Genomic DNA, 27,208 nt, shown 5'->3' on the forward strand with positions numbered 1-27,208 from the left:
GGAATATTTGATTTGAACCGGCTTCCCCCCATAAAGGACAGGCCCGTCAGGGCATTCTGGGGCTGTGTCTCTTCAGTTCCAAGCAGAGTGACTGCTGCACGTCATGGATGCTTATCTGGAGTCTGTGCCCTACAGCCTACACATTGCCTTCCTGGACTTCGCTGTTGAAACAGGCTTATGGGGTGGGTAGCATGGCTCCCAGTAACTCCATCCTGCTGGTAGAGAAGGGGCCTCAGAGCTTAAATGCTCAGCCAGGGTTTCCCTCTTAAGTGGGAGAGCTGGGACTTTAAAACCATGGACGTGCTGTCCGGAGTCTGACTTAGGATGGTGGGAGAATGGCAGCCAGCCTTGAAGTCAGTGATGGTGTAATGTGAACTTCCCCTCAAGCGATCTGAGAATGTGGGAGTTAGTGGCCTAAAGCCCTTGGCTCTGAGTTGATATCTCTTGTTAGTATCTCCTTTGGAGTTCACTTTCTGTTTTGAAATAATATCAGACTTACAGAAAAGTTGCCAGCATGGTACAAAAATTGTGAACATTTTATTTAACATGTTCGCCTTACCCTTCTCTCCTTCCATCTTTACTCATTTTTTCTTCTAGAACCGAGTTGCATGGGGCACCTGGGTGGCTCAGTGGGTTCTCTGCCTTCGGCTCAAGTCATGATCTCAGGGTCCAGGGATCGAGCCCCGAGTCGGGCTCTCTGCTCAGCAGGGAGTCTGCTTCCCCCTCTCTCTCTGCCTGCCTCTCTGCCTCCTTGTGATCTCTGTCAAATAAATAAATAAAATCTTAAAAAAAAAAAAAAAGAACTGAGTTGTAGGCATCATACTCCATTATCCCTTAACTCTTCAGGGTTCATTTTGCATGGGATTGGCCATGAAGTGGTTTCTGGGGGGCATTTTTGTCAGGCCACTAGGGACATCTTCCTAGGTGTCAGGAACCTCCCTGGAGGCCTATTTGGGGAGGAAGGGATTTTAGCACTCTGGTGAGAAGGGAGAAAGCCTAGGGGCCACAGGTAACCTTTCTAGACCATGAGTCTGGGGAAGGCAGAATTCTGGCTGATTTCCTTGGGCCATCTCCATGACTTCATTGGCAGACAGCCTCTTTATTCAGCATTTACTGAGCCCCAAATACAGCCTGTAGACCTATGGGAGTCTCTGCCAGGGTAGTGTAGACTCAGCCATGTCCTGGGGACCCCCAACAGTAGTGTAACGATAGTCCACATTACCGTGCATTTATGGGTGCTTGCTTGACAAATATTCCCTTCCACAACCCAAGTCCTCAACAGCCCCCTCTAGGATGTACTATAATTATCCCCTTTTTACAGCTGAGACATCCTTAAGTGTAGATAAATGACTTACCTAAGGCCATACAGCTAAGAAGATGGCAGAGCCGGTATTGGAAGGCACGCAGCCTGGCTCCAGAGCTCACCTTGTTAACGGCTGTACAGATGGTGACACCTCGTTGCCTAGAGATGTGTGAAAAGCTTCAAAGAGGAGGTGCGGTTTGGGCTGGGTTCAAAGAATAAGCAGAAGCTTGCTAGGCGGAGGGAGGTGTGGAGGAAGTTCATCTCCCAGAGCCCAGGGCAATGTGTGATGGCCACTCGGTGACCTGCGAAGGGCAGTCTAGTGAGTAGGGGAGGGGAGGGGAGAGGCCAGAAGCTTTGGCTCTGGGGAGGTGGGGCTTCCAGATGTGCATATGTATCCCGTGAGTGCTCAGAGTGCTAGGAGGAGGGGAGTGCTAGATCACTGGGAAATGGCCTTGGCCTTGGAGACCTGTGTTGGTGATGAGCCAAAGAAATGGCATCTGCGCTAGGGCAGGAAGTGGGGAGACTTGAGAGTTTTAGGAAATAGAGTCAAAGGACCAGTTAACAAAAGAAGGGAATGGTTTCAAGTTTCTTACTAGTTGGAACAAAGTATTTTTCCATCGCTGAGCCTGATTGGCTTTTTTCACAGTGAACATGGTTCTTGGAAAGCTCCTCCTCTGGGGGCACCTGGGTGGCTCAGTGGGTTAAAGCCTCTGCCTTCCGCTCAGGTCATGATCCCAGGGTCCTGGGATAGATCCCCACATCCAGCTCTCTGCTCAGCAGAGAGCCTGCTTCCTCCTCTCTCTCTCTCTCTCTCTGCCTGCCTCTCTGCCTACTTGTGATCTCTGTCTGTCAAATAAAGAAATAAATTCTTTAAAAAAAAAAAAAAAAGAAAAGAAAAGAAAGCTCCTCCTAGCATGTGCTAATTTCGGTTTCCTCTTTAAAGACTTCATTTAGTTAAGGGAGTTGATGTGTTTTGGGTGCCTGTGATAGGCCAGATGCTGTTAAATGCTTAGTGCACATTCTCTCATTGATTATTAATGTTGCTTTAAAAAAAGACCAGTTGGGACACCTGGGTGGCTCAGTAGCATAAGTGTCTGCCTTCAGCTCAGGTCATGATCCCGGGGTCCTCGGGTCAAGCCCCACATTGGGCTCCCTGCTCAGCAGAAAGCCTGCTTCTCCCTCTGCCTACCTTGTGTTCATTCTTGGATTCAACATACATTGTTTAAAAGCTGTTGACATGCCAAGCGGTGCCATCTCCTGGGAATAGAAGTGGTGAACACAGCCATGTTCTCTACCTTCACGGAGCTTGTAGTCAAGCATCAGCCTCACGCGAAGCGCATGTAGAGCCCAAGTGGGCGTCCAGCTGTGTCCCCAGGAAGTCTGAGACAACGGTAAGTCTGGAAATGGGGAATGCACTAGACCACTAGGAATGCCTCAGGCTGGGTGGCCGAAAGCAGTAGAATTTTATTCTCTCACAGTTCTGGAGGCTAGAAGTTCAAAATCAAGGTGTCTGCAGGGTTGTGCTCCTACCAGAGGTTCTCGGGGAGGATCCTTCCTTGCCTCTTGGTGCTCCTTGGCTTGTCACTGCGTTTGTCCATTCTTGGTCTCTGTCTTCACCTGGTCTTCCTCCTGCATCTGTCTCTGCCCAGTCTTTCCTCTGTATGTCTGTGTGTCTCCATTTTCTGTTCTCATGAGGACACCAGTCATTGGTTACGAGCCCACCCTAATCTAGTATAACCTTGTTGTAACTTGGTCACATCTGTAAAGACCCTTTTTCCCAAAAAAGGTCACATTCTGAGGTTGTGGGTAGATAGGGATTTTGGGGAGACATTATCCAACTCAGTACAGGGGGAAGCCTTCATTTTTCTGTGAATTCTCAGAAGGGTCCAGCGCCTGTGATCAGCTGACCACAGTGGCAAAAATCCTGGACGGTAGGTCAGCAAGGGAATGGAGTCCCACCTGGAGAGACTCAGGGGTCGTGGTCATGCTTACCCTCCTGACCTGTTTTGGGCTGCATAGTTGGGTCAGGGTGCTGGAGGAGCCATTAGAAGGAATCTGAAAATTGAGGAAGGGACCTGAAAGTGTCATGTGACGAGCTATTGAGGCCACCACTTAGAAATGGGGACCCAGGAGGGAAGATCGATCCAGGGTTGGACCTATTGCAGAGAACCACCCATGCACCTAAATAAAGGAGGGTGTGGGAGAATGAGGGGCACCCCCAGTTGAGAAGGTGTGAGGGATGTGGTCATATCAGGAAGCTGCCGAAGTGAAGAACTTGGGGGACGTTTTATAAAAGGCCATGAGTGTTGTCTGTGGAAGTGTTGGGAGGTCTTTGGCGGGGAGCAGAGTGGGAAAGGGACTGCGGAGAGGCAGGTGCACCTGTGTTTGGCCATGGCTGGATACCCAGCCACTGTCTCGGGGCCTGTCATCGAATGTGCTCTGGAGGGCAGAGGCTCTGGCTTCTGGGAATAAGGTGTGTCTGGAGCTGGCCCTCTCCTGAATTCAGGGGGCCTGTGATCCATGCGGTGGCTTGTGGTGACCTTTCTGTCCGCTGGAGGTATGCTACAGACCAGGGGTCAGCAGGAGGGAATGTCACTGGCATTGTGGGCTCCATGTGCCGCAAGCCACCCTCCCGAGAGTGTTGAAATGGTTTTCTCGAAGAGATGTTGGTTTTTTACCGAAAATACCTCCTAGGGCTTTATGAAGCAATTGGGGTGGATAGGGGAAGGAAGGTGAGCCTCGGGCCTCACAGGGCCTTCTAGGTCAGTGGCGTGCGCTCCTGAGGCCTCTGAAGAACCAACCTACCCCCCTCCCCTTTCTTTTTCCCTTTCAATTTGCAAGTCTCCACTTCCTGTTGGTCACCTTGGTTACACATGGTGTTTCTTCATGTCTTGCTACTCTTTGTTCTCAGGCAGACGCGATCCCTCAAGCTGTTTCCCAACCAGCTGGCCCCGTGCCTGGAGGCCCAGCCTCCCTAGGGAGGCAGCAGTTGGCGGCACTGAGACAAGCATGGCGGGAAGCACAGAGGAGACCCGTGTGGTTTTCCCTCGGTGGCTGGTGTGGGAAAGCAGCTCAGCCCCGCGCTGCATCTTGGGCCATTTATGAAGTGGTGGTCACACTCAACACAGCATCACACGCCAGGTCCCCGGCCAGTTCCTCTGATGTCCCAGTCCAAGCTTTGCCGCTAACCTGCAGGGTGGCCCCGGTTTTCTGGGTCCCCGACCGATCCTGGTGGTGGTACCGCTAACTGGGCGCACCTCAACAGGGTGAGTGCCAGGATGGAGAGCCCAGGAGTAACAGTTGTCTGTAGGGCGAGAGCACAATGAGCGAGAGAAGTGGTGGCATGTGTGTCTGTAGAGAACCAGCTCTGTGTATGTGCTCATGCTTACCTCTCAGTGCTGCGATTGCTGGTGAATCTAATTTTCTTTGTATTCATATATATGTTTTCTAAAATTTCTGTAGTAATGAGATGTTTTGTAATTGGTTGAAGATAACATTACTTTGGAAGCCACAAAACCGTGTTACAAGCATGGAGTCAAAAGACCAGATTCAGAGCCATCACTTACGACCTTAAGCAAGTTCCATAGCCTCTCTGAGCTGTCCATGTCTGGAATACCAGGATGCGGAGAATCCCCACCTTGTGAGCTTGTTGGAGGATGAGAGGACTGAATGCATGGGACACAGTATCTGGCAAATGAGATACATATGTATTTGAGATGACGTGTGCAACACATGTATATAAAATGGAAGCTTGTCTAGAACTGTTCATCACGATGGGTGATTCCAGATACTTGTGAAGACCAGAGAGGAGGTACAAAAGCCTGGGGATACTGAATTCTAGGGGAAAGAGAAAGCTCTATCCTTGCCTTGGGGTGGCATGTGCCTCAGTCTACCCAATAGGAGATGATTTCCAAGGAAGAATCAGTTGTTGCTTTCCAAGGAGGATTGAGAGTTGAGTTTCTATAGAATATATAGAAAAGATATGTGTACATAATATATGCGGTGGGGAAGTTGGCGGGTTGGGGGCGGCATTTAATTTGGACCCAAGTCCCTAGACATGGGGCAGGGCACTCAGCCCTTGGCTGCCTGGTGGCATCTGTAGCCTCTTGTGCTGGTCCTAGGCTCCTAATACCATGGCTTTGTGGAAATTCTTACCAGGGCAATTCTGTGGGGAGAAGCAGTGGTTTTTGATCTCAGCGAGCTTTTCAGTAAATCTGTCGGCTTAGCATCATCAACTGATTGGGAGTTGAGCCAGGAATTTTCTCTGGAGTCTCACCTTGCAGATGCATTGGGGTTTAATTTCCCTAGCACACCCATGCCCAGCTGCCAGCATCCTGAAGCACCATCTCCCAGAACTCTGGGAGTTCCCAAGCTCTCTGGGTTGTTGTTACTCTCCCTGCACCCCAAAAGGAATGGTGGTAAGGAAGATCTGTGGGTAGCCAGATTTAATTGAGAGTGTCCTAAAACTGTGTTCAAGTTTTTTCCCAAACAAGTGTTTCAGGGCTTCTAGTAAGGTAATAAATGATCCCTTGTAGGAAGGAACAAAGTAGTATGCAGTATAAAGTGTGGCCCACAGATCTCTGTTCTTCAGGGAGTGAACCTTGGGTCTGGGATGTGATGGAACACACATTAGGAAACATTGCCTTGGAAATGACTGAGTGCAGAGTGCATAATTTACCATTCTTGAAGTTCCCATTCCCCTGTAAAACACTACCTGCTTCCTCTGTGTTCACCCTCTGCTGCTGTTGGGTAGACTGAGGCACACACCACCCCAAGGCAAGGACAGAGCTTGCTTTCTCCTAGAATTCAGCATCCCCAGGTTCTTATACCACCTCTCTGGTCTTCCTCAGTATTTGAAATTGCACATTATGATCGTTTCTTTCAAGCTAAGATCAGGAACAAATAATTTTTACTTACCTTTTCATTTCAAATATTTGCCTTTGTCCAAATTTGAATGTTCTGTTAATTACTAAGTGTCTTTTTTATGTCAAGTATTGAGGTCACAGAGCTGAACAAGATGAAACCATCCCTTTCCTCATGGTAATTACAGTCGAAGAGTAAAGAAAGACACTAAAAGTGTCTGGGATGGGGATGATTGGGTGGGGAAAAGTTCTAGATGCTTGGGGAATATCTGACAGGGGCATGACTAGGATGTACTTTTCAGAGGTGACTTTTGAGCTGAGATCCAAAGGAAGAGTAGGTTAATAATGAGAAGTAAAACCATAAGGCATTTAGAAACAACTCAGTGCAAGACACCAAGGGTTAAAATGAAGACTTCCCTTCTCCCTTAATAGGAGAAACCAGGGGTGACTGGCTGAACATTTATAGCGCATGTGACCTTCAAACTTCTCTGAGGTTAGCCTCAGAATGCTGCCAGAGCCTGTGTGTGAAGAACACAGGCTGACTTTTCTCCCCCATCTGTCCTGCAGCAATGACAGGCCAGGGTCCCTGCCCGGCTGTCCTGGCTGTGTGCTGGGGGCCTGTTTAACTAACTACACTTCAGCCTGGCCTCACCCGTTCTCCCAGGCGCATTTGAGCCTAGCCCAGGTGTAGAATGTTTGCCACCTCTGCCAAGATCAGTGCCTCTGTGGGGGAGGGGAGAGCAATGGCGGCGAGATCTGTGCCTGGAATCTTCAGAAGCCTGTCCAGGCAACCCTGCTCCCTCTGTGTGCATCCCAGTTTGGGATTTGTAGGCCTTGTGATTCACTTGTCCATGGCCTTTCTCGGAGCGCTGTCCCTCTCAGATAATCCTCCTGCTTTGCAACCCGCAGACAGAGCTCTTCTTCAGCAAGCAGAGTGCTTATTAAAGGACTCAGCCTTTTCTGGACATGTACCAGCTACCTTTCCCCCAGAATGGTGCCCCTAGTCACAGAAGTGTCCTGTGTCACAGCAGTCCCCGCCTCTCCCTCATTCGTTACCCCAGTGGAGGATGCAGGGCTGTATAAGGGAAACTGTGGCAAGGCAGGGATGGCATCACAGGCAGAAAAAGCATTCCCCCAGCTGGTGTTGGCTGAGGTCACTCCTGTGTTCATCATGAAACACTCTCTGTCCATTCATTCATTCATTCAAACATTCATTCGCTCATTCAGCAGACACTCATTAGCACTTGCTGTGTACCAAGTACCAGGGGCACAGCCAGGACATGGAGGGAAAAGTGACTCCCTCTCTCTCCCAGACGTCACATTCTGCAGGATGGAGGGAAGAGGACAGTTAATAAGCGAGCAGACCCCTTGCTTGACAGCCACTGCGCGGTGTGGGAAGACAGGCTGCTGTGGCGTGGGAGGGAGGTCGGGGAAGACCTGTCTGATAAGTGACCAGCACAGACACTGCAAGGAGGAGAAATGGCCCAAACGTCCAGAAGGGGGTTCTGGTGAAGTCACGACACAACCTTACAGTGATAAAACGCTAGGCAGCCGCTGAAAACATGGTTTCCGGGGCTGTCTTGAAGGGAAATTGGGATACCCTTGTAGATTATGATCCCCTTTTGTGGACGTTTGCACGGAGAAAACATCTGAAGAATCCGTGTAAAACTTAACGGGACTTCTCTGCACGAGGGATCAGAAGTGATATTGGTTACTTTTTTCTACTTTTGGAAATTTGTTGGTGAATATATAATTTATAACTAGTAAAGAGGAAAGAAAACGAAAGATCACTGCTTGTGGGTTAGATTTGGGTGGGATCTTGCGTCTTGTGTGGACGAAGTGGGCTAGTTAGCACAGTGCTGGCGCGGGGCATGGTCTTATGAAAGGGCTGACTTTCTCACAGTTATGATGTGGGATTGCCAGGGAATCCTTGGGGATACATTTTGAGTGGGGCCTTAGTACAGTAGGTATCTAGTCCCTGCCTCTTTTTCTTTTCAAATTGGAAACACAGTCATTGAAATTCAAACTGGTTACACATTGAATGGTTTTTTTGTGTGTTTTTTTTTTTTTTAATTTCAGTCGGTTTTTTTGGAAGTTATTTTTAAATTTGTTTTTAAGGTTTGGTGGACATACAGCGTTCTATTAGTTCCAGCTTGTACAACACAGTCATTGGATAGTTCTATGCATTAAGCTATGCTCACCATCATAAGTATCGTTACTGTCTGTCACCATATAACATTATTACAGTGTATTGACTATATTCCCCATACTGTACTTTTCATCCTCGAAATCTTTTTTTATTGACATTATAGTAGTTTCAGGTGTACGACATAAGGACCGAATATTTGTATATATTGGGAAATGATCACCACAATAAGTATAGTGTTCATCACTTCACATAGTTACATTTTTATCTTGTAATGAGAACTTTTAAGATTGACTCTCTCAGCAACTTTCAGATGTATGAATCAGTATTACTAACTCTAGTTAACCATACTGCACATTACATCCCCAGGATTTATTTACTTTGTACTTGTAAGTTTGTATCTTTTGACCATCTTCACCCATTTTGCCCATCTCCTATCCCCTCACCTGTGGCAACCACCAGTCTATTCTCTGAGTTTGTTTGTTTGCTTGTTAGTTTGTTGTACTTCAAGTGTTTTTTTAAGAATCCAGTGTTGAAATAAAAATCACACAAGATCTGAGCCCTCCAGAATACTGCTGTGAACATTTTGTTGTCTAATAGTTTTTTCTTGTCTTTTGTTACAATTTTTTTTTTAATTTTAATATTTTGAAAAACCAAAATAGGGGCACCTGGGTGGCTCAGTGGGTTAAGCCTCTGCCTTCGGCTCAGGTCATGATCTCAGAGGTCCTGGGATCGAGTCCCACATCGGGCTCTCTGCTCCGCGGGGAGCCTGCTTCCTCCTCTCTCTCTCTGCTTGCCTCTCTGCCCACTTGTGATCTCTCTCTGTCAAATAAATAAAATCTTTAAAAAAAAAAAAAAAACAAAATAAACTGCTTTGGTAACAGAAGGGGTTTCTCGTAAAGATGGATTCCACCTCCCGCACCTGAACTCCTCACTGTCCCCTGCCCTGTGTCCCATCCTGCTCCTCTCTCCGTATAGGGAGGACTGTGTGCTCTCCTGTCGGGCTCAGCTGATGACAGGCCAGTGGCTTGGGAGGGGGAGCTTCTGGAAGCCCCTGCCTGTCCTGGTGCCCTTCTTCATTGGTGCCCCCCCCCCCCGACTTCCTGCTGGCCACAGAGATGTTGCCCCTGCGCTGCTGAGAGGAAGGTCATTCTGCCTGGCCGGGTTCCTGCCCCTTTCCGCCTACACTGGCTGCTGAGCGCCTGCCAAGTGCCTGCCTAATCTGGGAGGGCTTTGGAGGCCGCCCCTCGCAGGCTGCTCTTTTGTTTCTGGAATCCAGGCCCCTCCAGAGGAGGGGCTGGCTTCATGCACCCTGGCTGCTGGCGGCCAGGGCCTTAAGCTGCCTTAGGTCAAAAGTGCTTGGGGAGGAATGCGGATCTTTAAAGCAAAGCCTTTGCAATGAAGACCTTTCCCCCTCTAATTGCATTAGGGAAGGAATCAGCTGCGCCCTCCAACTAAACCGGGGAGGCACGCTGGCGTCCCACACTGTTGTTCGTTTCCCAAGGAATCACCCCTCTCTGCAGCAGAAGCCCAGGCTCAGAGCCCTTAATTGCATTTGGCTCGGGATTCTCTGGAAGACCTGGGGTGGGGGGTTGGTTTCCTTTCCCGTGGAGGCCCTTCGGCCCCCCGGCCCCCCTGTAAACCCTCAGGTAGGAAGCTTCGTTCCACCGGCAGAAACAGGTTCCTTTGAGAGTCCAAAGAGCTTTTCACAGAGGCAGATAAGCTCAGTTTATCTGAAGTTTGATTGCCCAGCTCGAGGAAAAGGCCACTAAAGCTTGCTGATTGCCCTTAAGTGCCATGTCCTTTACAGTTGTGGCAGCATGACCCCCATTTTTTCCGATGACGGCGCTGGGGCTCAGAACTCACCAGGTTAATCAGTAGTGGGGTTGGGACCCCCCCCAAGCTGCCCGACTTCACAGTCTGTGCTGGGCTGCTCCCCAGTGTGTGGGGACAGGAGTTGACTGGGTGCAGGGAGGTACATAACTGATTCATTCTTGTTCTTGTTTTTTTAAGACTATTTTTTGGGGCAGTGTGAGGTTTGCAGCGGTACTGAGCAGAGGGTACAGAGGTATTCCGTACCCCACAGTCCCCCACAGGCACAGCCTCCCCCACTTCCACATGTCCCACGAGGCATTACCTAGTACCTTTGTTCCAGTCGCTGAGCTCAGTGACACAGTGTCGTCACTTAAAGTTTCCGGTTTGCTTCAGGGTTCTGTCTTGGCAGTGCACGTCCTGTGGGTTTGGACAAATATATGATGACATGTGTCCGCCATCATAATAGGATACAGAGTCATTTCGTTGCCCTGAAAATCGTCTGTGCTTGGCCTCTTCTGTCTGTCACCACCCCCCCAGTCCCCAGCAGCCACTGCTCTTTTTACCCTCTCCATAGTTTTGTCTTTTCCAGAATGTCATATAGTTGGAATCCTATTAATATGTAGCCTTTTCAGATCATCCTCTTTCCCATAGTAACGTGCATTTAAGTTTCCTCCTGCCTTTTCCTGACTGTCCTTTTATACTCATGCCCGTAGTTCTGGACCAGCTGCCTCGGTGCCAGGCACACACCGGACTCTGGGACAGTGGTATAGGCCAGATGGCCCTGGCCCCCATCCTGGGGAGCAAGAGCTTAGCAGGAGGACACGTAAATAAGTAAAATTTGGCCATGAAGAATAGCGTGCTCTGAGAACCAGGGGGACCTGATTTGGAATGGTCAGAGGCCAGAGAAAACGTCTCTTAGGAAAGGACATTTATTTATTTATTTATTTAAGATTTTGTTATCTGTCAGAGAGAGAGAGCACAAGCTGGTAGGGGGGTGGCAGGCAGAGGGAGAGGGAGGAGCAGGTCCCCACTGAGCAGAGATCCCAGGACCCCAGGATCATGACCTGAACCGAAGGCAGGCGCTTAACCGAGTGAGCCACCCAGGTGCCCCAGGAAAGGGCATTTAAACCAGGACGTGGGTTGAAGAGCCTCCCAGGGCCGCTGTTGTAGGTTTCAGAATCCTACCCACTTTTGGCGCCAGCTACTGCTAACTCCCTTGATGGGTATTGTTGCCCGTTCCAAAGGTCCATAAGTCCATAACTTTCTCTTTCTTTTTCTTTTTCTTTTATGCACAAATGGGTTCCTTTGAGAATCTGCTCAAGCCACTGGACCCTTCCCCAGAAAGTATACCGAGGGAAGACCTACGTGTGTTGCTCTGAGCTCTCTCCTCCCAATTCATCCAAGAGAAAAGTCCAGAAGCTGTTAAGTTTGGCTGAGTTGAGCGGGGAGGGAAGTCCGGACTTTGCACGTCTTCCTTGTTATGTGTTGGGACTTTGACCTGCCTTGATGAGGGCTGTGCAGCCTGTGAGTGTGGTTGCTTCTTGTTAGGAGCCTCCGAGCTCTTGGCGGAGAAGAAATACCCACAGAGCCTGCAAGCTTGTAGGGGCTGCTGGAGGGTGGAGAGGGAAACTGCTGTTGGAGCTGTGGTCCCCCATTGGCTGCTGCTCCCAGCCATCTGGCCCTGGTCCTGGAGGGGCCCGGGTCTTCACACAAAGTCATCCTGCCGGTCTTAATGCCCTGCTCAGAGCCCTTCCATGGCTCTCTGGTGCCCTCAGGACAGGCTAGATATTTTAGCAGGGCACATAAGATGGGATTGTGCCCACCATCCCCGCCCGCTCTGTCCAGGCACACCCTGCCTGTCTCTCTGTTTCAAGTGCTTTGGATTCCCTGGGCAGAACACCTGTGTAGCTTTGCAAGTGCTGTTTTTCCTGAATCTTCAGCAGGTCAGTCCCTAGACATCCTTCCAAATCTTGGCTGGATATATCTCTCCTCCTTGAAGTCACCACTGACTGCTCCTTTGTACTGAGAGGCGCAGGGCATTTGCTGCTCACCATAATTAAGTCCCTCATTCCTCCCTAGCTCTCCCCGTCCCTGCCTTCATTCCTTCCACAACTGGGTATTGGGCACCTGACAGTGTTCCCCAGTCACCTCAGGGTGGTGTCAAAATGGTGAGGAGCCAAAGCAGACCCAAACCCTGCCCTAAGGGGGTTTGAAATCCCATGTTGGCCTCATAAATTCATCATAAATTCATCAGTGAAGATGAATAATACACAAGTCAAGTCTTTCCTTTAAAGAAGTTAAACTGATGATAAAAGGGCATCTCCATTATTTAAACAAACAGAAAGATGGGGGAGCCTGGCTGGCTGGGGTGGTGGAGCTTTCAACTCTTGATGTCCGGGTTGTGAGTTCAAGTCCCACATTGGGCATGGAGATTACCTAAAATGAAGGGTTGAGAAAAAAGATACATTGAAAGTCTTGTGGTCTCAGACCTGTTGCAGATTAAGTAAAGCCTGGGGTCTCAGGACTTTTTCAACCTCTGTTTCTTCATGTGTAAACATAAGGGAGAGGTAGTAATTCATTCACCTGGGAGCACCTTCTGAGAGCGGAGCTCCAGGGTTCCCGGGCTCTGCGGGGGAACGCGCCAGAGGAGAAGAGGTCCCAGCGTGCAGGCTCAGGTCAGGCTTCCCTTCACTGGGAAGGCCTCGCTCCTCAAAGGTGTGCGAGGCAGTCACTGCCCCTGGCTTTCCTTTGTAGCATGGGTCACAGTTTGAACTTGTGTAATTGCCTTATCATTTGATTTCTAGCTCTCGCTTACTGGGCCATAAACCTCATGAGAATGGGTGATGTGTCCATCTTATTCTTTTTACAACAGCTGTATTGAGATATAATTCATATGCCATAGAATTCACCCTTCTCAAGTATACAGTTCAGTTGCCTTTAGTGCATGCAGAATTGTGCAACCATCAACACTATCTAATTTCAGAATATTCTCATGATCCCAAAGAGAAACCCCCTATCCACTAGCAGTCACCCCCACATTAACCTCTACCCACCCCTAGCTCCCAGCAGCCAGTGATGGACTTCATGTTTATATGGATTTGTCTGTATTGAGTATTTCATATAAATAGGACCACAATATGTGGTCTTTTATGACTGGCTTTTCTCTACATAGCATGTTTTTAAGGGTCATGTTCGTGTTCTTTCTTGTGGCCAAATAATATTGTACAGTGTGGATTTACTGTGTTTTGTGTACCCATTCATCAGCTGGTACACATTCGGGTTATTTCCATTTGGAGGCTACTGCCACGGCCGGCTGGCTGGGTCCCACAGCGCCCCCCCCCCCAAGTGGGTCCTTAGCTTCTCACAGGATAGATATCAGGAAGTGAGAGCAGTTTGGTGGAGACCTAGAGCAGATAAAGTGTGTCTGGGAGACTCAAAGGAAAGAAGAGTGAGTCTCAGTCTTTGCTTGTGGTCTGGGTTTTTATTGAGGATGGTGGTCTGGTGCAGTGTCTTCTCAGGCATCCAGGAACGAAGAGAAGTGTTTAGGTGTCTGCCAGAAGGCACTTATGCCCTGGAGCCAGGGGTCTCGGTGACTCATAGGTCTTGGAAAACCGTTTAAGATGACCCTGCCTCATCACTCTTTAGATGTTATCTGTTGTGCTGAAAGACTCAAGAAATCATTAACTCCTTGACCTTTACGAGGAGGACAGCCATTATCTGTACTGTAAGGTGTGTGTGTGGTGGGGCGGTAGGTTCTAGCAAGAGTAGAGGCAACAAAAAAAGTAGTCTTTCTTAGGGTCCTTCTAGTTTCCCTAGCTCATGTTGGCTAATGCTGCTAGAAGCTTTCCTATGCAAGTTTTTGTGTGGCTGTATGTTTTTAGTTTGTTCACATCCTCACCAACACGTGTTTATTTTCTGATTTTTGTTTTTACAGTGGCCATTGTGGTGGGTGTGAGGCGCTCTCTCAGGGTGATTTTGATTTGCATTTCCCTAGTGACTAAGTGTTGCACATTTTCTCATGGGCTTATTGACCATTTCTGTGTCATCTTTGCAGAAATATCTATTCCGCCCTTAGTCCATTTTTAAATTGGGTTCTCTTTTTATTGTTGAGTTGTAGAAGTTCTTTGTATATTCTGGATACAGCCTCTTACTGATACATGATTTCCAAACATTTTCTCCTATTCTGTGGGTTGTCTTTTCACTTTCTTGATGTTATCTTCTGAAGCATGAGAGTTTTAAATTTCAAAGTCCAATTTACATATTTTTTTTCTTTTGTTGCTTCTGCTTTTGGTGTCCCTATCGACTGTTGTCGAAGTCCTAAAGATTTGCTTCTGTTTTCTTCTAAGAGTCTTATGGTTTTAATCTTATGATTAGGTGCATGTCTGTCTTATTCTAAATTATATCCCCAGTGCCTGGAATAATGTCTGATATATAGAAGGTACTTGATACTTACTGAGTCAGATGAAGGAATTAATATATCTTGGATGAAGGTGCCTGGGTGGCTCAGTCAGCTAAGCATCTGCCTTTAGCTCAGGTCATGATCCCAGAGTCATGGGATCAAGTCTGGCTCTCTTCTCAGTGGGGAGCCTGCTTCTCCCTCTGCCCCTCTCTCTCTCTCTTTCTCTCAGAAATAAAATCTTAAAAAAAAAAAAAAGTTAAAAAAAAATCTCTTGAATGAATGAATGATCGAACAGGTATCTCTTGTCCCAGAACTGTTGCTCCCTACGAGGAGCCCCAGGGCTAGGCAAGCTGCATTACACAGGTGAGGGGCTCCGGTTTGTTTTAATCTTGCCCCCAAGGAACCGGCTGTGCATGAGCTCCCACGGTTCCTTTTCTGCCAGCTCTTCCTTGCCCGTTTTCCCTCCATGTTGTTTCTCTTTAGTTTCTCGACTGGACAAGATATAGCTACAGCATTTTCTCAATAAATCGTGTCTGGCCTACTTTAGTTAAATTGCAAATAGGGTAGGTATATAAGGAAATTTTTCCTGTCTCAAAAATCTTGGTTGGTTTGATATTTCTTTTGTTGGCTTTTCTGGTGTTAGAGAAATACATTCAGATAACACAGTAGTGTCCAAATTACAAAGTAAAAGTTGCCTCCTGGCGGGGAAGTATGTTTGGAATTTACTTGTGGGGAAAAAAGTATATGTACAAGCGGAGAGCACGAAGATAAAATGAAAACTAAGGAATCTGGGCGAAGGGTATTTTAGGAGTTCTTTGTACTCTTATTTTAACAGCTTTTTGTACATTAAATATTTTTTTTTAAGTTATCTCTCTCAGTCCCACCCACAGAGGGAATTAAGCCAGGGGACCCTAAGAGGGTCCTGTGTTCTGGATGTTTACGTTCGTTTTTCATCTGCTCCTCAGCTGTTGAGGAGGTGACAAAGGTGAAGGCCGGTGACTGAGCAGGCACAACTTGGTGAAGTAGTACAGCCAGAATTTGGGTGCTGGCCCCCGAGTCCCAGGCCTGTACATACTCATCCTTTCCCCAGGAAATGACTGTCTCTGGGGCCTGTTATCTCTGTTACCTGCCTCTGTCATCATATCCTTGGCACGTCACAAGCCTGTGCTCACTGAGGACAGATGGGAGGCGGTCCAGGGATTTCTGGAATGCGGGGGGGTATGGCTACCATCCTGGGACTTGAAGGAAAACGGATGGGTTATGGAGGGAATTGCTGCCCCCCAACCAGCCAGCAGGCAGGCCCTCATGTCTCGCTTTGCCCGGGCATCCGAAGCGCTCAGGAGGCAGCCCTGACCACTCCACCCCCATCCTGCCTGTCCTGCAGGAGCTGAAGCTGCCCGCCTTCCGAGCCCACTCCCCACTCTTGAAGAGCCGCCGGTTCTTTGTCGACATCTTGACCCTGCTGAGCAGCCACTGCCAGCTGTGCCCCGCGGCCCGGCACCTGGCCGTCTACCTGCTGGACCACTTCCTCGATCGCTATCACATCACCACCTCCAAGCAGCTGTACGCCGTGGCGGTCTCCTGTCTCCTGCTCGCAAGTATGTGCCCTTGCGGCTTCCCACCGTCCCCCTCCTTGGAGCCCGGGTTCTCCCGAGTCATTTCACATTTCTGAGGTCTTTGCATGTCTTCTGTGTCTGTCCTTTGCTGAGTGCAATCTGTAGTCCTAATAGTCAACATTTTCTTCAGCATCAGTAATGTCCTGGACTAAGCCATGAGGATTTTCGTAGCAGATCTAAATGAATCCACACAGTAACCTTGGAAGACAGATACTTGTAGTCCACCCCCATATTACCGAGGCACAGAGAGATTAAGAAACTTGCTTTGGGTCATCTAGCTTAGTAGATAGCAGCCAAGATTTGAGCCCAGAATGGCACAGTGCCAGACCTGTTCTCTGAAGTCTGTGTCCCCTGCTTCCTGGCATAGGGGCTCTGAATATGCTGGAAGGGAAACCCGACCAAGATTTGAGCCCAGAATGGCACAGTGCCAGACCTGTTCTCTGAAGTCTGTGTCCCCTGCTTCCTGGCATAGGGGCTCTGAATATGCTGGAAGGGAAACCCGAGCAACCGCTCTTCTTAGAAATGTGACTGCTTGGGGCGCCTGGGTGGCTCAGTGGGTTGGGCCGCTGCCTTCGGCTCGGGTCATGGTCTCGGGGTCTTGGGATCGAGTCCCGCATCGGGCTCTCTGCTCGGCGGGGAGCCTGCTTCCCTCTCTCTCTCTCTCTCTGCCTGCCTCTCTGTCTGCTTGTGGTCTCTCTCTGTCAAATAAATGAATAGAATCTTTAAAAAAAAAAAAAGAAAGAAATGTGACTGCTTGACCGGGGCCCAGCGGGACCCACTGTGTGGTCACCAGGCCTGGGCACTGGCCACCTAGGATTTGCGTCTTCGAGGAAGGCCTCACAAAACACGCAGTGTGGTTTTGACCTCTGTCTGTCTGCCTTGGTGGAGATGACCACGTGGCTGTGCTACTTGGGTCATGCACTTAAAACACTGTTTTGTCCCGCCGTCCTGCCCTGGTTTACCAACAGTCTGAGGAGAGGGATCAGCTGTCCAGGTCCTGTCTGACCTCGTGCATCTCCGGCCAAGCCCCCTGCTGTCGTAGAACTTTGCACACAGCACATGCTCTCTCTTCTGCCTGGAGAGCTTCCCCCCCCCCCAACCACAAATCCGGCCCACCTGTGTGGTCCTCATTAAATGTCACTGGGCCCTGCATCCCTGAGAAACCTCCCCCACTGCCCTTATGAGATAGCCCTGATACACGTTTCCCTGCATCAAATACATTTCATTAATACCCACCTCCCCTGAGAAACAGCTTCAGGGAGGGTAGGGAGCTGAGTACATCACGAGGCCTCCAAAAAAAAAAAGAAAAAAAAGTGTTGGTGGAATAAAGGAGTGAATGGAGCTAGGGGTTCCTTTTGTGCTAGGTCCTGCGCTTCTCCAAGGTGGCCATCTGTGGTCATGACTCTTCCTTGAAGTCTAGTGCTTTCTGCATAGAAATAAGTCAGATTTGACATTCTTCTCCATGATATGTAATCGTCCTGTTTTATTATATCAGCCGCTTCCGAATCCTTGAGTCCCACGGGTTCCGCAAGAAGATGGTACCCGTTTTCTCCTGTGGCTTTGTCTGCTCTTGCACACTGCCATGAACCCCTCTGGGCAGGATCACCCAGTTCTGGAAGCATGGCTTTCGAGTTTTAAACACTCTTGTTTCGGGTCACCTGGGTGGCTCAGTGGGTTAAGGCCTCTGCCTTCGGCTCAGGTCATGATCCCAGGGTCCAGGGATCGAGCCCCACATCAGGCTCTCTGCTCAGCGGGGAGCCTGCTTCCTCCTCTCTTTCTGCCTGCCTCTCTGCCGGCTTGTGATCTCTGTCTGTCAAATAAATAAATAAAATCTTTAAAAAAATAAATAAATAAAATAAACACTCTTGTTTCCCGCCACGGCACCATCCACTTGCCGTTACTTGTCACCAGTCATTTTGTGGCTTGCAGTTTACAGCCGTCCCTGTTTGTGATTTGCTTTCCCTTGGGCCAGCTGCATTGGCTGTGTTCTGCAGAGACAGCAGCCTTGGGGGTGGGAATCCGGCCTGCCTGTTCCTTCCAGGTCCCAGATCAACATGCCGCTCTCTCCCATCTTGGGCTTACAAGGCATCCCCGCCAGCCTCAGCCTAGGGCAGAACGGGCATCGCGTTTCAGATGGCCCAGGAGGAGTCTGCGCCGTGGCCTTTGGCCTGCTGCTGTCTGTGATCTGTGGGCTGCATCGAGGCCCCATGGGGGCAGGGGACTTAGGTTTCCACGGGGCCGTGCAGGCTGTCCCCCAGCATCTGTCTAGGGAGCTGGGATGTGAGGCACACACTGGAGACTCCTTTGTGCTGCTGCCGCCATGGTGGAGGGAAGGGGGCCTTTCAGACGGAGAGGCAGACGCCAGGCCCCCCCCCCCATGTCTGAGGGGAGCAGCCAGCCTGGAGCAGCAAGAACGGATTTCGTAGGACACCTGCCATATGCTCAGAGGCCTCCGGAAAGAAAAGTTTCCATGACAGCCTGAAATCCTATTCATTGCACCCTCCCCTCTGCCCAGGCTGACTGTCGGCCACAAGGGGGGGTCACCTTGCCTCAGGAAGCTTTGAGTTCTGCTAATTCAGTACCAAATTATTCTCAAGAAGAAGAACTGTGGTTCCTGTCCCTGCCTTTCAATTCTTTGGGTTTTAGAGCTGCTTCCAGATAAGGAAGGAACCTTCCAGATAAGATGGAACCTTCTCACCTACATACAGTCCCTCTGCCCTCATAAATCGGGTCGGTCAAGGGGTCCATGTCCACAGGCCAATGAAAGGAGGTGGGAAAAGCAAGAGCCCATAGGTTGTTTCATGGCGGACAAGTGGCAGAGCTGCCCCTTGGTCTTCCTGTGCCTGAGTTAACTGCATTTCCTATATAGGAGAGCACCCCACTCTAATTATAGTCTGGCTATAAGTGTAAGTCGGGTAGAGACACTCTCTCCACTCTCTCCATCTTATACAGCTTCCCACCCCCTCTGTCTTTTTGTTGGTGTTGCTGTAGTTGCTTAATTAAAAGGATAATTTGACAGCCTGGAGACCCCACAACTTCCAGGTGAGTTGGCTTTGACAGGACGCCTTCACTGTCGTCCCAGGGACGACAAGCTTTGTTGTTTACCGGTCCCTTTAAGTGTGCCCAGCCCTGGGCCAAGCACTGAATGATCTTCCCAACCAGCTTACATGGTTGTGTCATCATCTGCCCATTCTAGAGGCTCAGAGAGGCTGAGTAACTTGCTGAGGGTCACGCAGCTCAGAGTTTTGTTTATTCTTAATTGGGGTAAAATTCATAACACAGCGTGAAATTTACCATCTTAACCGGTATAAAGCATACCGCTTCGTGCTGTTTAATACATTCACACTGTTGTCCAACTGTCCGTCCCCTCTCTTTAGTTCCAGAACATTTTTATCACCCTGAAAGGCACCCTTGGATCCACCAAGTGACTGCTTCCCACTCCTTCCCACTCCCAGCCCCTGGCAGCCTCTCATCTGTTTTCCATCTCTCTGGATTTGCCTCTTCTGGATACTTCCTCTGAAAGAGTCACACAGTCTGTGAGCTTTTATGTCTGGTTTCTTTCCTTTTTTTTTCACTTTTCAGGGTTCATCCAAGTTGTAGCTCACATCAGTGTTTCATTCCTTGTTGCGGCCGAATAACATTCCGTTGTAGGATGTACCACCTCTTATCCTTTTATCTGTTGATGGACATTTGCGTTGTTTCTGCCTTTTGGCTGCTGTGACCATTGCTGCTGTGGACATTCACTACCAGCTTTGTTTGAACACCTGTTTTCAGTTCTTTTAGGCGTAAACTCAAGAGTGGAATTGCTGATTAGAATTGGCTCTTCAATGTTGAACTTTTTAAGGAAACTCAAGAGTTTTGCTTTTGCCTGGCTCAGAGATGACTGGGTGTCGAGTCCTTGGCCCCGGGCATGGAGCAGCCTGAGGTAGGAAAGAGGATGGGAGGAGCGCCTGGGTGGCTCAGTGGGTTAAGTGGCTGACTCTTGATTTCAGCTCAGCTCATGATCTCAGGGTCCTGGGATGGAGCCCTGCCTCGGGCATGGAGCCCTGCACTGAGCATGGAACCCGTTTAAGATCCTCTCTCCCTCTGCTCCCTTCCCCCTTGCATGTGTGCTCTCTCTCTCCCTGAAAAAATTTAAGGGAAAGAAAAAATTTATGGGAAAGAAAATCAGAAGAGCCAGAGGCATGACCAGGATGGCCTTTTTGCTAGGACAGTATGGCCTTAAATATAAGACATTATTATGATGATTAAAAAAAAGTATGAGATACATTTTTATAAAAAATCCAAATAGTAGTAGCACTTGTATAAAAAAATTTGTTTCCCCCAAACCTGTTGTCCTGTTGCCACAGTTTGCTGTGTATACTTCCAGACCTAGACTTACTTGTGTTTTTTCATAATTGGGAAAATAAGTCTATTTTTATTCACAAGGAGGAAAAATGAATCCTAGATTACGCCCATATGAACTGCCCAGTAAGCAAAAGTTATGAGATTCTCCCTTTGTCCCTTCTTTTCCTTTTGTCTCTCTCTGTAACCCTAGTTCCATCATACTTTCTCTTCTGGACCGTGAGCCCCATCCTGCCCCTTACTGACTACTTCTAGGAAAGGCTAAGGGTGACACGTCTGTTTCTTGGGGTAAAGTTCTGACTTCTAGGTTTTTGTAGGTGAGGCTGAATCCTCTGCCACCCTTCATCTCAGCTATCTTCCTCCCCAGGAGAGGGAGGCATCAAGCAAGAGGGTGGTCACGTGTCCCCTTTTGCAAGACACTGGTCCCCCTGTGGGGCAGGGTCCTTTAGCCCAGAGTGAATCTGCCATGCTATGCTACGTGTACCGGGAGAAAGGCTCATTTTCCTACTGTACATTTTTGTTTATTTTTATTTTTTTTAGAGATTTTATTATTTATCTGAGAGAGAGAGAGCACGTGCACACAGGAGCAGAGGGAGAGGGAGAGACAGTCTCCATCAGACTTTACATGCTGAGCTCAGAACTCAAGACGGCGCTGCATCCCATGACCCTGAGATCATGACCCAAGCTGAAACCAAGAGTCGGATGCTTAACTTTCTGAGCCACCCAGGTGCCCCTTTCCTGTAGATTTTTAAAACTAGAAATGGTATATTCACTGGGGCAGTGAGATCCAAAGAATAAAGTAAAAAACATGTTGCCCATCCCACTTGCCAAAGATCTTCTGGTGGTAGTTTCTTCTGTCTTTTTCAAAACCAAGCTGGTGTATTTTTTAGAAAAGTTCTGTGCATGTACAGGCACATGGTTCTCATGATTCAAAGATTCTGTACTTGCGAATTTTCCTATTCACTAAAATTTATTTGTAACCTCAAAAATCTGTATTTACAGAACTTGGGCGGTCATTTGCAGACACGGGCAGTCACCCCGTACACCCTGTGCACATTCCTAGCTGAGGTCGAACAACGCAAGGCTCTGGCTTCGTGTTTTCAGCTCTTGTACCTACAAACGAGGGTCCTTTCCTCTGTTTAGTGCCACACTTCCTCGTTTTTGTGCTTGTTGGTACTTTTACTGTGCTCAAGGGACGCCTAGGTGGCTCAGTCACTTAAGCGACTGCCTTCGGCTCCAGTCATTAACGCAGCATCCTGGGATTGAGTCCTGCTTGTGGGATCCCTGCTCAGTGGAGAACCTACTTCTCCCTCTCCCTTTGCCTGCTGCTATAACTGCTTATGTGCTGGCTGTCAAATAAATGAATAAATCTTTAAAAACTTAAAAAATAATACAGCCCTTAAGGAGCTCCTGGCTGGCTCAGTCATCTGAGGGTCTGATTTTAGCTCATTTCAGCTCAGGTCCTGATATCAGGGTTGTGGGATCGAGCCCGGCCTCTGCTCCATGCTCAGCGAGGAGTCTTCTCTCCTCTCTTTGTCTACCCTCCCCACAAGCACATGTGCTCACGTGCTCTCCCCCTCCCCCCGCCGTAAAATAAATAAGTGGATCTTTTTATAAATAAATAAATAAATAGGCCCCACGCATCATGCTGTCTAGCATTCCTGAACACAAGGCTGTGATGTGCCATACAAAGAAAACAATGTGCTGGATAAGGTTTGTGCGGGCGTGAGTTCTCATACTGCCGACCGTGGGTTCAGTGATAATGAATCAGTAGTATATTGACCAGAAATACACAGGTTCTGCATTGATCGATTGATGAAAACGTGACGGAGGCTCAGAAGAGCCTAAGGCTGTACTTGCCCTGGGAATGTGGTTCTGTGTTTGCTGGTACAGTGTCCCCAGGGCCTTGATAGAACACAGCTTCTGTGAATAACCAGAATGAGCCGTGTCCTTACACAAGGGGGTTGGTACCAAAAACTCGTTCTTTGTAGTCCATCAGGGAGCGTCTTTTCTGTCCGTCTGCAGGGTTTACCTTAACTCTCCATCGATCTCAGAGTTCTCCATGTCATAAACACTGCCGTCTGTGGGATGACTCCTGTCGGTGGACATTTCGATTGCTGTCCATTTTTTTCGCTACTATAAATAAACAGTATGACAGCAGCTCTCCTTTTGCCTATAACTCTGCTGGTGTAAGTGTGTCTGTGAGAAGAATGCCCCGCGGTGCCGTTGCTTTGGTCAGAGGTGTGTTCACTCTGTGCATTTAAGATTTGGATGGGTAGTCCTAAATTGCTTTGCAGAGGCTTTAACTAACAGATGATGAGATCCCTTTTTTCTTAAATTGAGCTCAATTTGTGGGAGCCTTTGGAACCATGCTTCTCCACCTAAATAAACCACCAGAAGGGGAGCAGTGTCCCTCCCCTTTGCTGGCCCCTCACAGGTGTCTACTTGTGGCTTTTCTTCTGTGCTCCCAGCAAGGGGTACATTCATGTCCCACCTGTCTGCCTGTCCTGTCCAGCATGCCCAGATGAGACATGAGCTCCCCAGACCCAGTGGATTTTAAGACTCCTTAAGCCAGAAATCAATAACTTCATCTCTTAGCAAAGGTACGGATAGAAGCCATTGCCTGTCTAGGGCTTATGCTCTGGACCTCAGGAAATTCTAGGAGAGGCCCTTATCTCTCCTAGTCAAACACCTTCACTCCCCCTCAGACATCCCTGCATCCCTTCCCTCCCTCCCCCTGCTTTGATTACTTAGCAACTGCTGCTTCTTCCTAGCAGCTTCTTTGACAGCAGGGCAAGGAGGGTGGGATGGGGTCTCTGTTGGAGATCTGGAAACTTGAAAGCAGTGTTAATCCCTCCTGGTAGACAGGAGTGAAGGAAGGCCTGAGGAGGTTAAGCACACAGCTCTCCCCCAAACCGGGAATGTTTCAGATGCCTCTAGGGCACTGATTGTAGCCAGCAGATGCAAAGGGGGCCATTTTCCCAGGTGTCCTTTTTTTTTAGGTGTACTTTAGACAAAGCTTAAGATTTATTTACAGGATTAAACCTTTGGAAGGAAAGAAATATGGCTGCCCCCCTTGCAGAGGTAATTCGTGTAAGGGTGGTTAGTAGCAGGGGCGCCTGGGTGGCTCAGTTGGTTAAGCGTCTGCCTTCAGCTCAGGTCATGATCTTGGGGTCCTGAGATCGAGTCCCATGTCAGGCTCCCTGCTCAGCAAAGAGCCTGCTTCTCCCTCTGCCGCTCCCTCTGCTTATTAGCTCTCTCGCAAATAAATAAATAAAATCTTTTTAAAAATACAAAATAAATTGGAAAAAAAAAAAAACAACAAAAAACTTTGAAAAGAAAGGTGGCTAGGAGGAGTACTAGCATTTCCTCCCTGCCATGGCCTTACATTTGAGGAATCAGGATGGCGTTGACATTCCACATGTGCATTTCATGTGACAGCCATCGATTGTTTCCTCCAGAAAGCTGCAGCAACGTCGATGTGCATCTCCTGATCAGTGGCATTTCGCTGGCAGCCACACGGCATGGGGCGCACTGGGAAAAATGGACTGTCTCATGAGGGTCACACCAAGTACATCCCGGCCTAGGGCTCTGATGTTGCAGGGAAGTGAGTGAGGACATGGTGACTTTCCATTTCCTATTCCAATCTCTGCAGGCTGGCAGGCTTAGTTAGAGCCATTTTCAGGGAAAGGATTTGGGGTGATGTGTCGGTCAGAAAGCCGACTGGGCCGGAAACTCAGAAATGTAGTTTGCTTTATAGCAGGTTTAGTGCTCGGGCCTGTTGGTCCAGGGCCTGAGGTTCTGGGATCCAAGTGGGGTTTTGTGGGGGTTGTGGGGGGGGGGGGGGGGAAAAAGGGGGGAATCTTTTTTTTTTTTTTTTTAAGATTTTATTTATTTTATTTGACAGGCAGAGATCACAAGCAGGCAGAGAGGCAGGCAGAGAGAGCGAGAGGAAGGGAAGCAGGCTCCCCGCTGAGCAGAGAGCCTGATGCGGGGCTTGATCCCAGGACCCTGGGACCATGACTCGAGCCGAAGGCAGAGGCCTTAACCCACTGAGCCACCCAGGCGCCCCATAAGGGAGGAATCTTAAGATGCATAGGTTAGTTGAAAATGGGAGTTTTGGGAGCCCTTGACCCCCCCACATGGGCAAGTCACTCAAAAAACATTTATTTGACTCTGCTGTATACCAGAAGTTGTATATCTGGGGAGGCGGTGGCAAACGAAATATCTACAGCCCTTGTCACTGAAGATAACTCATTCCACACACATGGTACCTACTGTGCGCTGAGCCTGGGAAACCGTGGGGGCACAAAGCAGATCAAGTCCCCGTCTTCATGTTGCTTAGGATCTGAAGGCATCTCCCAGAGAAGCAGCCTTCAAGCCAGGGATTACCAGCAGGGCTCTGGGCACCTTCCCAGCCCAAGCCAGTGGCCCTTCTAAGAAGATCTAAGTGTCTTTACTTTCAGAATAGCCTGGCCTACGTCTTAGAGGGAAAAGGACCAAGATTGACGTCAGGTGCCTGTCTGATCTTCCACACTTACCTGCAGCTTGGCTGCTGGGAGCTGAGCGTCTTTCTTTTCACTTACTTTAACCTTGAACCCTCTCTGGACGTGTCTTAACCTTACCTTGTCGCCTGTTACATCCAGGATTGCGTTTACATATTCTCCTGTTAATGCTGAAGTGAAGAGGCAGAGCTATGGGGTTCTTACTCATTGGGCCCCTCCCCACTGGGAGAGCCACCGCTGAGTTTTCCAGAGCGTTTGCTCTGCTGGTCCCCGCAGCCTGCGCTTTGCTGGGCACACACACCCCCCCCCCCACCTAGTCAGTGTGACTCAGAGTACTACCAGCAGGGCAACATCCATTTGTTTTAAAACTTTCAGACCCAGCCCATTATACCCTTGGGTGGGGAGATTAGAGATGAATTTTTTTTTAATGTTTTATTTATTTATTTGACAGACAGAGATCACAAGTAGGCAGAGAGGCAGGCAGAGAGAGGAAGAGAAGCAGGCTCCCTGCTGAGCAGAGAGCCCGATGTGGGGCTCGATCCCAGGACCCTGGGATCATGACGGGAGCTGAAGGCAGAGGCTTAACCCACTGAGCCACGCAAGCGCCCCAGAGATGATTTTTTTTTTAAGGATTCTATGTATTTATTTGTCAGAGAGCACAAGCACGGGGAGCAGCAGGCAGGAAGGGCAGGCAGGGAGAGAAGCAGGCTTCCCGCTGAGCAGGGAGCCGATGTGGGAGTTGATCCCAGGACTGGGATCATGACCTGAGTCGAAGGCAGACGATTAACTGACTGAGCCCCCCAGGTGTCCCAAGGTGATTTTTATGTTAGATGTGTTTGCCTGGATTTTCAAGATTGTCTTAAAGGAGTATCTGTTGCCTCTCCCTCCTGAGTGTTTAATTACAGGCATGTCAGTGTCTAGACAGGAAAAGTGTCTTCTTTGTCACTGACATGTTGGGGTTCCTGGAACTCTTCTAGGAAACTGTGGGCATTTGTAAAGCAGATTCACACTGAGATAGTCTTGGACTAAGGCAGAATCATGTTCTGGAACCTTCTTTGGCAGTTATTCTGCTGGTTCTGGCTTCTATGGTCCCATCAGTGGCATCCTCTGAGAATTTTAAACTTTTTTTTTTTCAGTGGGAGAGTGATATTTCTTCTTTGTAGAAAATTAGAAAATAGTGAAAACGATCAAGATTAAAATAAGGGGCTGGCTAAGTCGGTAGAGCATGCAACTGTTGATCTGAGTCGTGAGTCTGAGCCCCGTGTTGGGTATGGAGCCTACTTAATTAAAAAAAAATAATAAAATAAAATAAATTACTTGCAGATTCACTACATTATTTTTTTCTGTAATCAGAATTTGGGGGTGGAGGGCAGATCCTGGCCCCAGTGATCAGGGAAGGGCTAATATGTTGTTTATATGCCAGGCAGGGTTTTGAGTTCTTTGCACGGGTTTACTCATTTGATCCTCAGAACAATCTTATAAAATAGACCATTGGTGGTTAGGTGACTTGCCCGAGGGTACAGGCATCTCCCCCGAGTCCTTGCTCTCAGCCAACCACACACAGCAGCAGCCTTTGTCCTACGACTGGATGGCTCCCTTCCGTGGCCGCCCCCCCCCCCCCCCCCGGGAAGACAGGCCAGCAGGTGGCGAGGTTTGCTAGGAGACTCCTGGCTCTCTTTGTGGAGCCTGCAGAGCCACGTGTTGGCTGACCTGGGTGAACTCCTCGGTCTTCAGGACCAGGTCTCGTGACTAGAAGCCGCTCCCCTTCCAACCTGGAGAGACGTGGCCGACATGGCCTCTCCTCCTCCTTTCCCCTGCTTCAGCGGAGGTGCTGGGACCCCTGATGTCCACACCTCTAGCCCTGCAGGCCAGGAGGACTCACTCCCCGCTCTCCCTGCAGCCACAGCCCCATCAGGCCTGGTCCCTGCAAGCTGGCGGGGAGCGTTCTGCGGAGCGGCGACCTCTGTTACTGGAGAGAAGAGAACGCCGTCCCTGTGCAGGAAGCCCTTGCTCAGCCGAGGCCCCAGTTGCCAGTCGTGCCCCTGATAAGGGGCCTTACCCTGCCACCCCTGCTCTTAAGTAGTCAGGGAAATAATTCGTGAGCCAGAGCGCAAAGGAGCCTGGGATTTGCCAGAGCCACTGTGTGACATCATTGTACCAGTGGCTCCGTTCTGAGACAGGGAAGTCCTCGCAGCCTGACAGGAAGCCGGTATGTGTG

At 49.0% G+C, this 27,208-nt stretch overlaps 1 protein-coding gene across 1 annotated transcript in view; it reads left to right on the forward strand.

Annotated features, from left to right (window-relative positions):
- Positions 1-27,208, forward strand: part of LOC111141235 (cyclin-J-like protein) — a 53,151-nt gene that overhangs the window by 10,783 nt on the left and 15,160 nt on the right. Inside the window, exon 2 of the mRNA XM_022493658.1 lies at positions 15,910-16,123. Within this exon, the coding sequence (XP_022349366.1) occupies positions 15,910-16,123 (214 nt within the window). The remainder of the gene's footprint in view (positions 1-15,909; positions 16,124-27,208) is intronic.

Source organism: Enhydra lutris, unplaced genomic scaffold (genome assembly GCF_002288905.1).
Source record: "Enhydra lutris kenyoni isolate GAN:26980312 unplaced genomic scaffold, ASM228890v2 scaffoldscaffold5, whole genome shotgun sequence".
Taxonomy (NCBI): domain Eukaryota; kingdom Metazoa; phylum Chordata; class Mammalia; order Carnivora; family Mustelidae; genus Enhydra; species Enhydra lutris.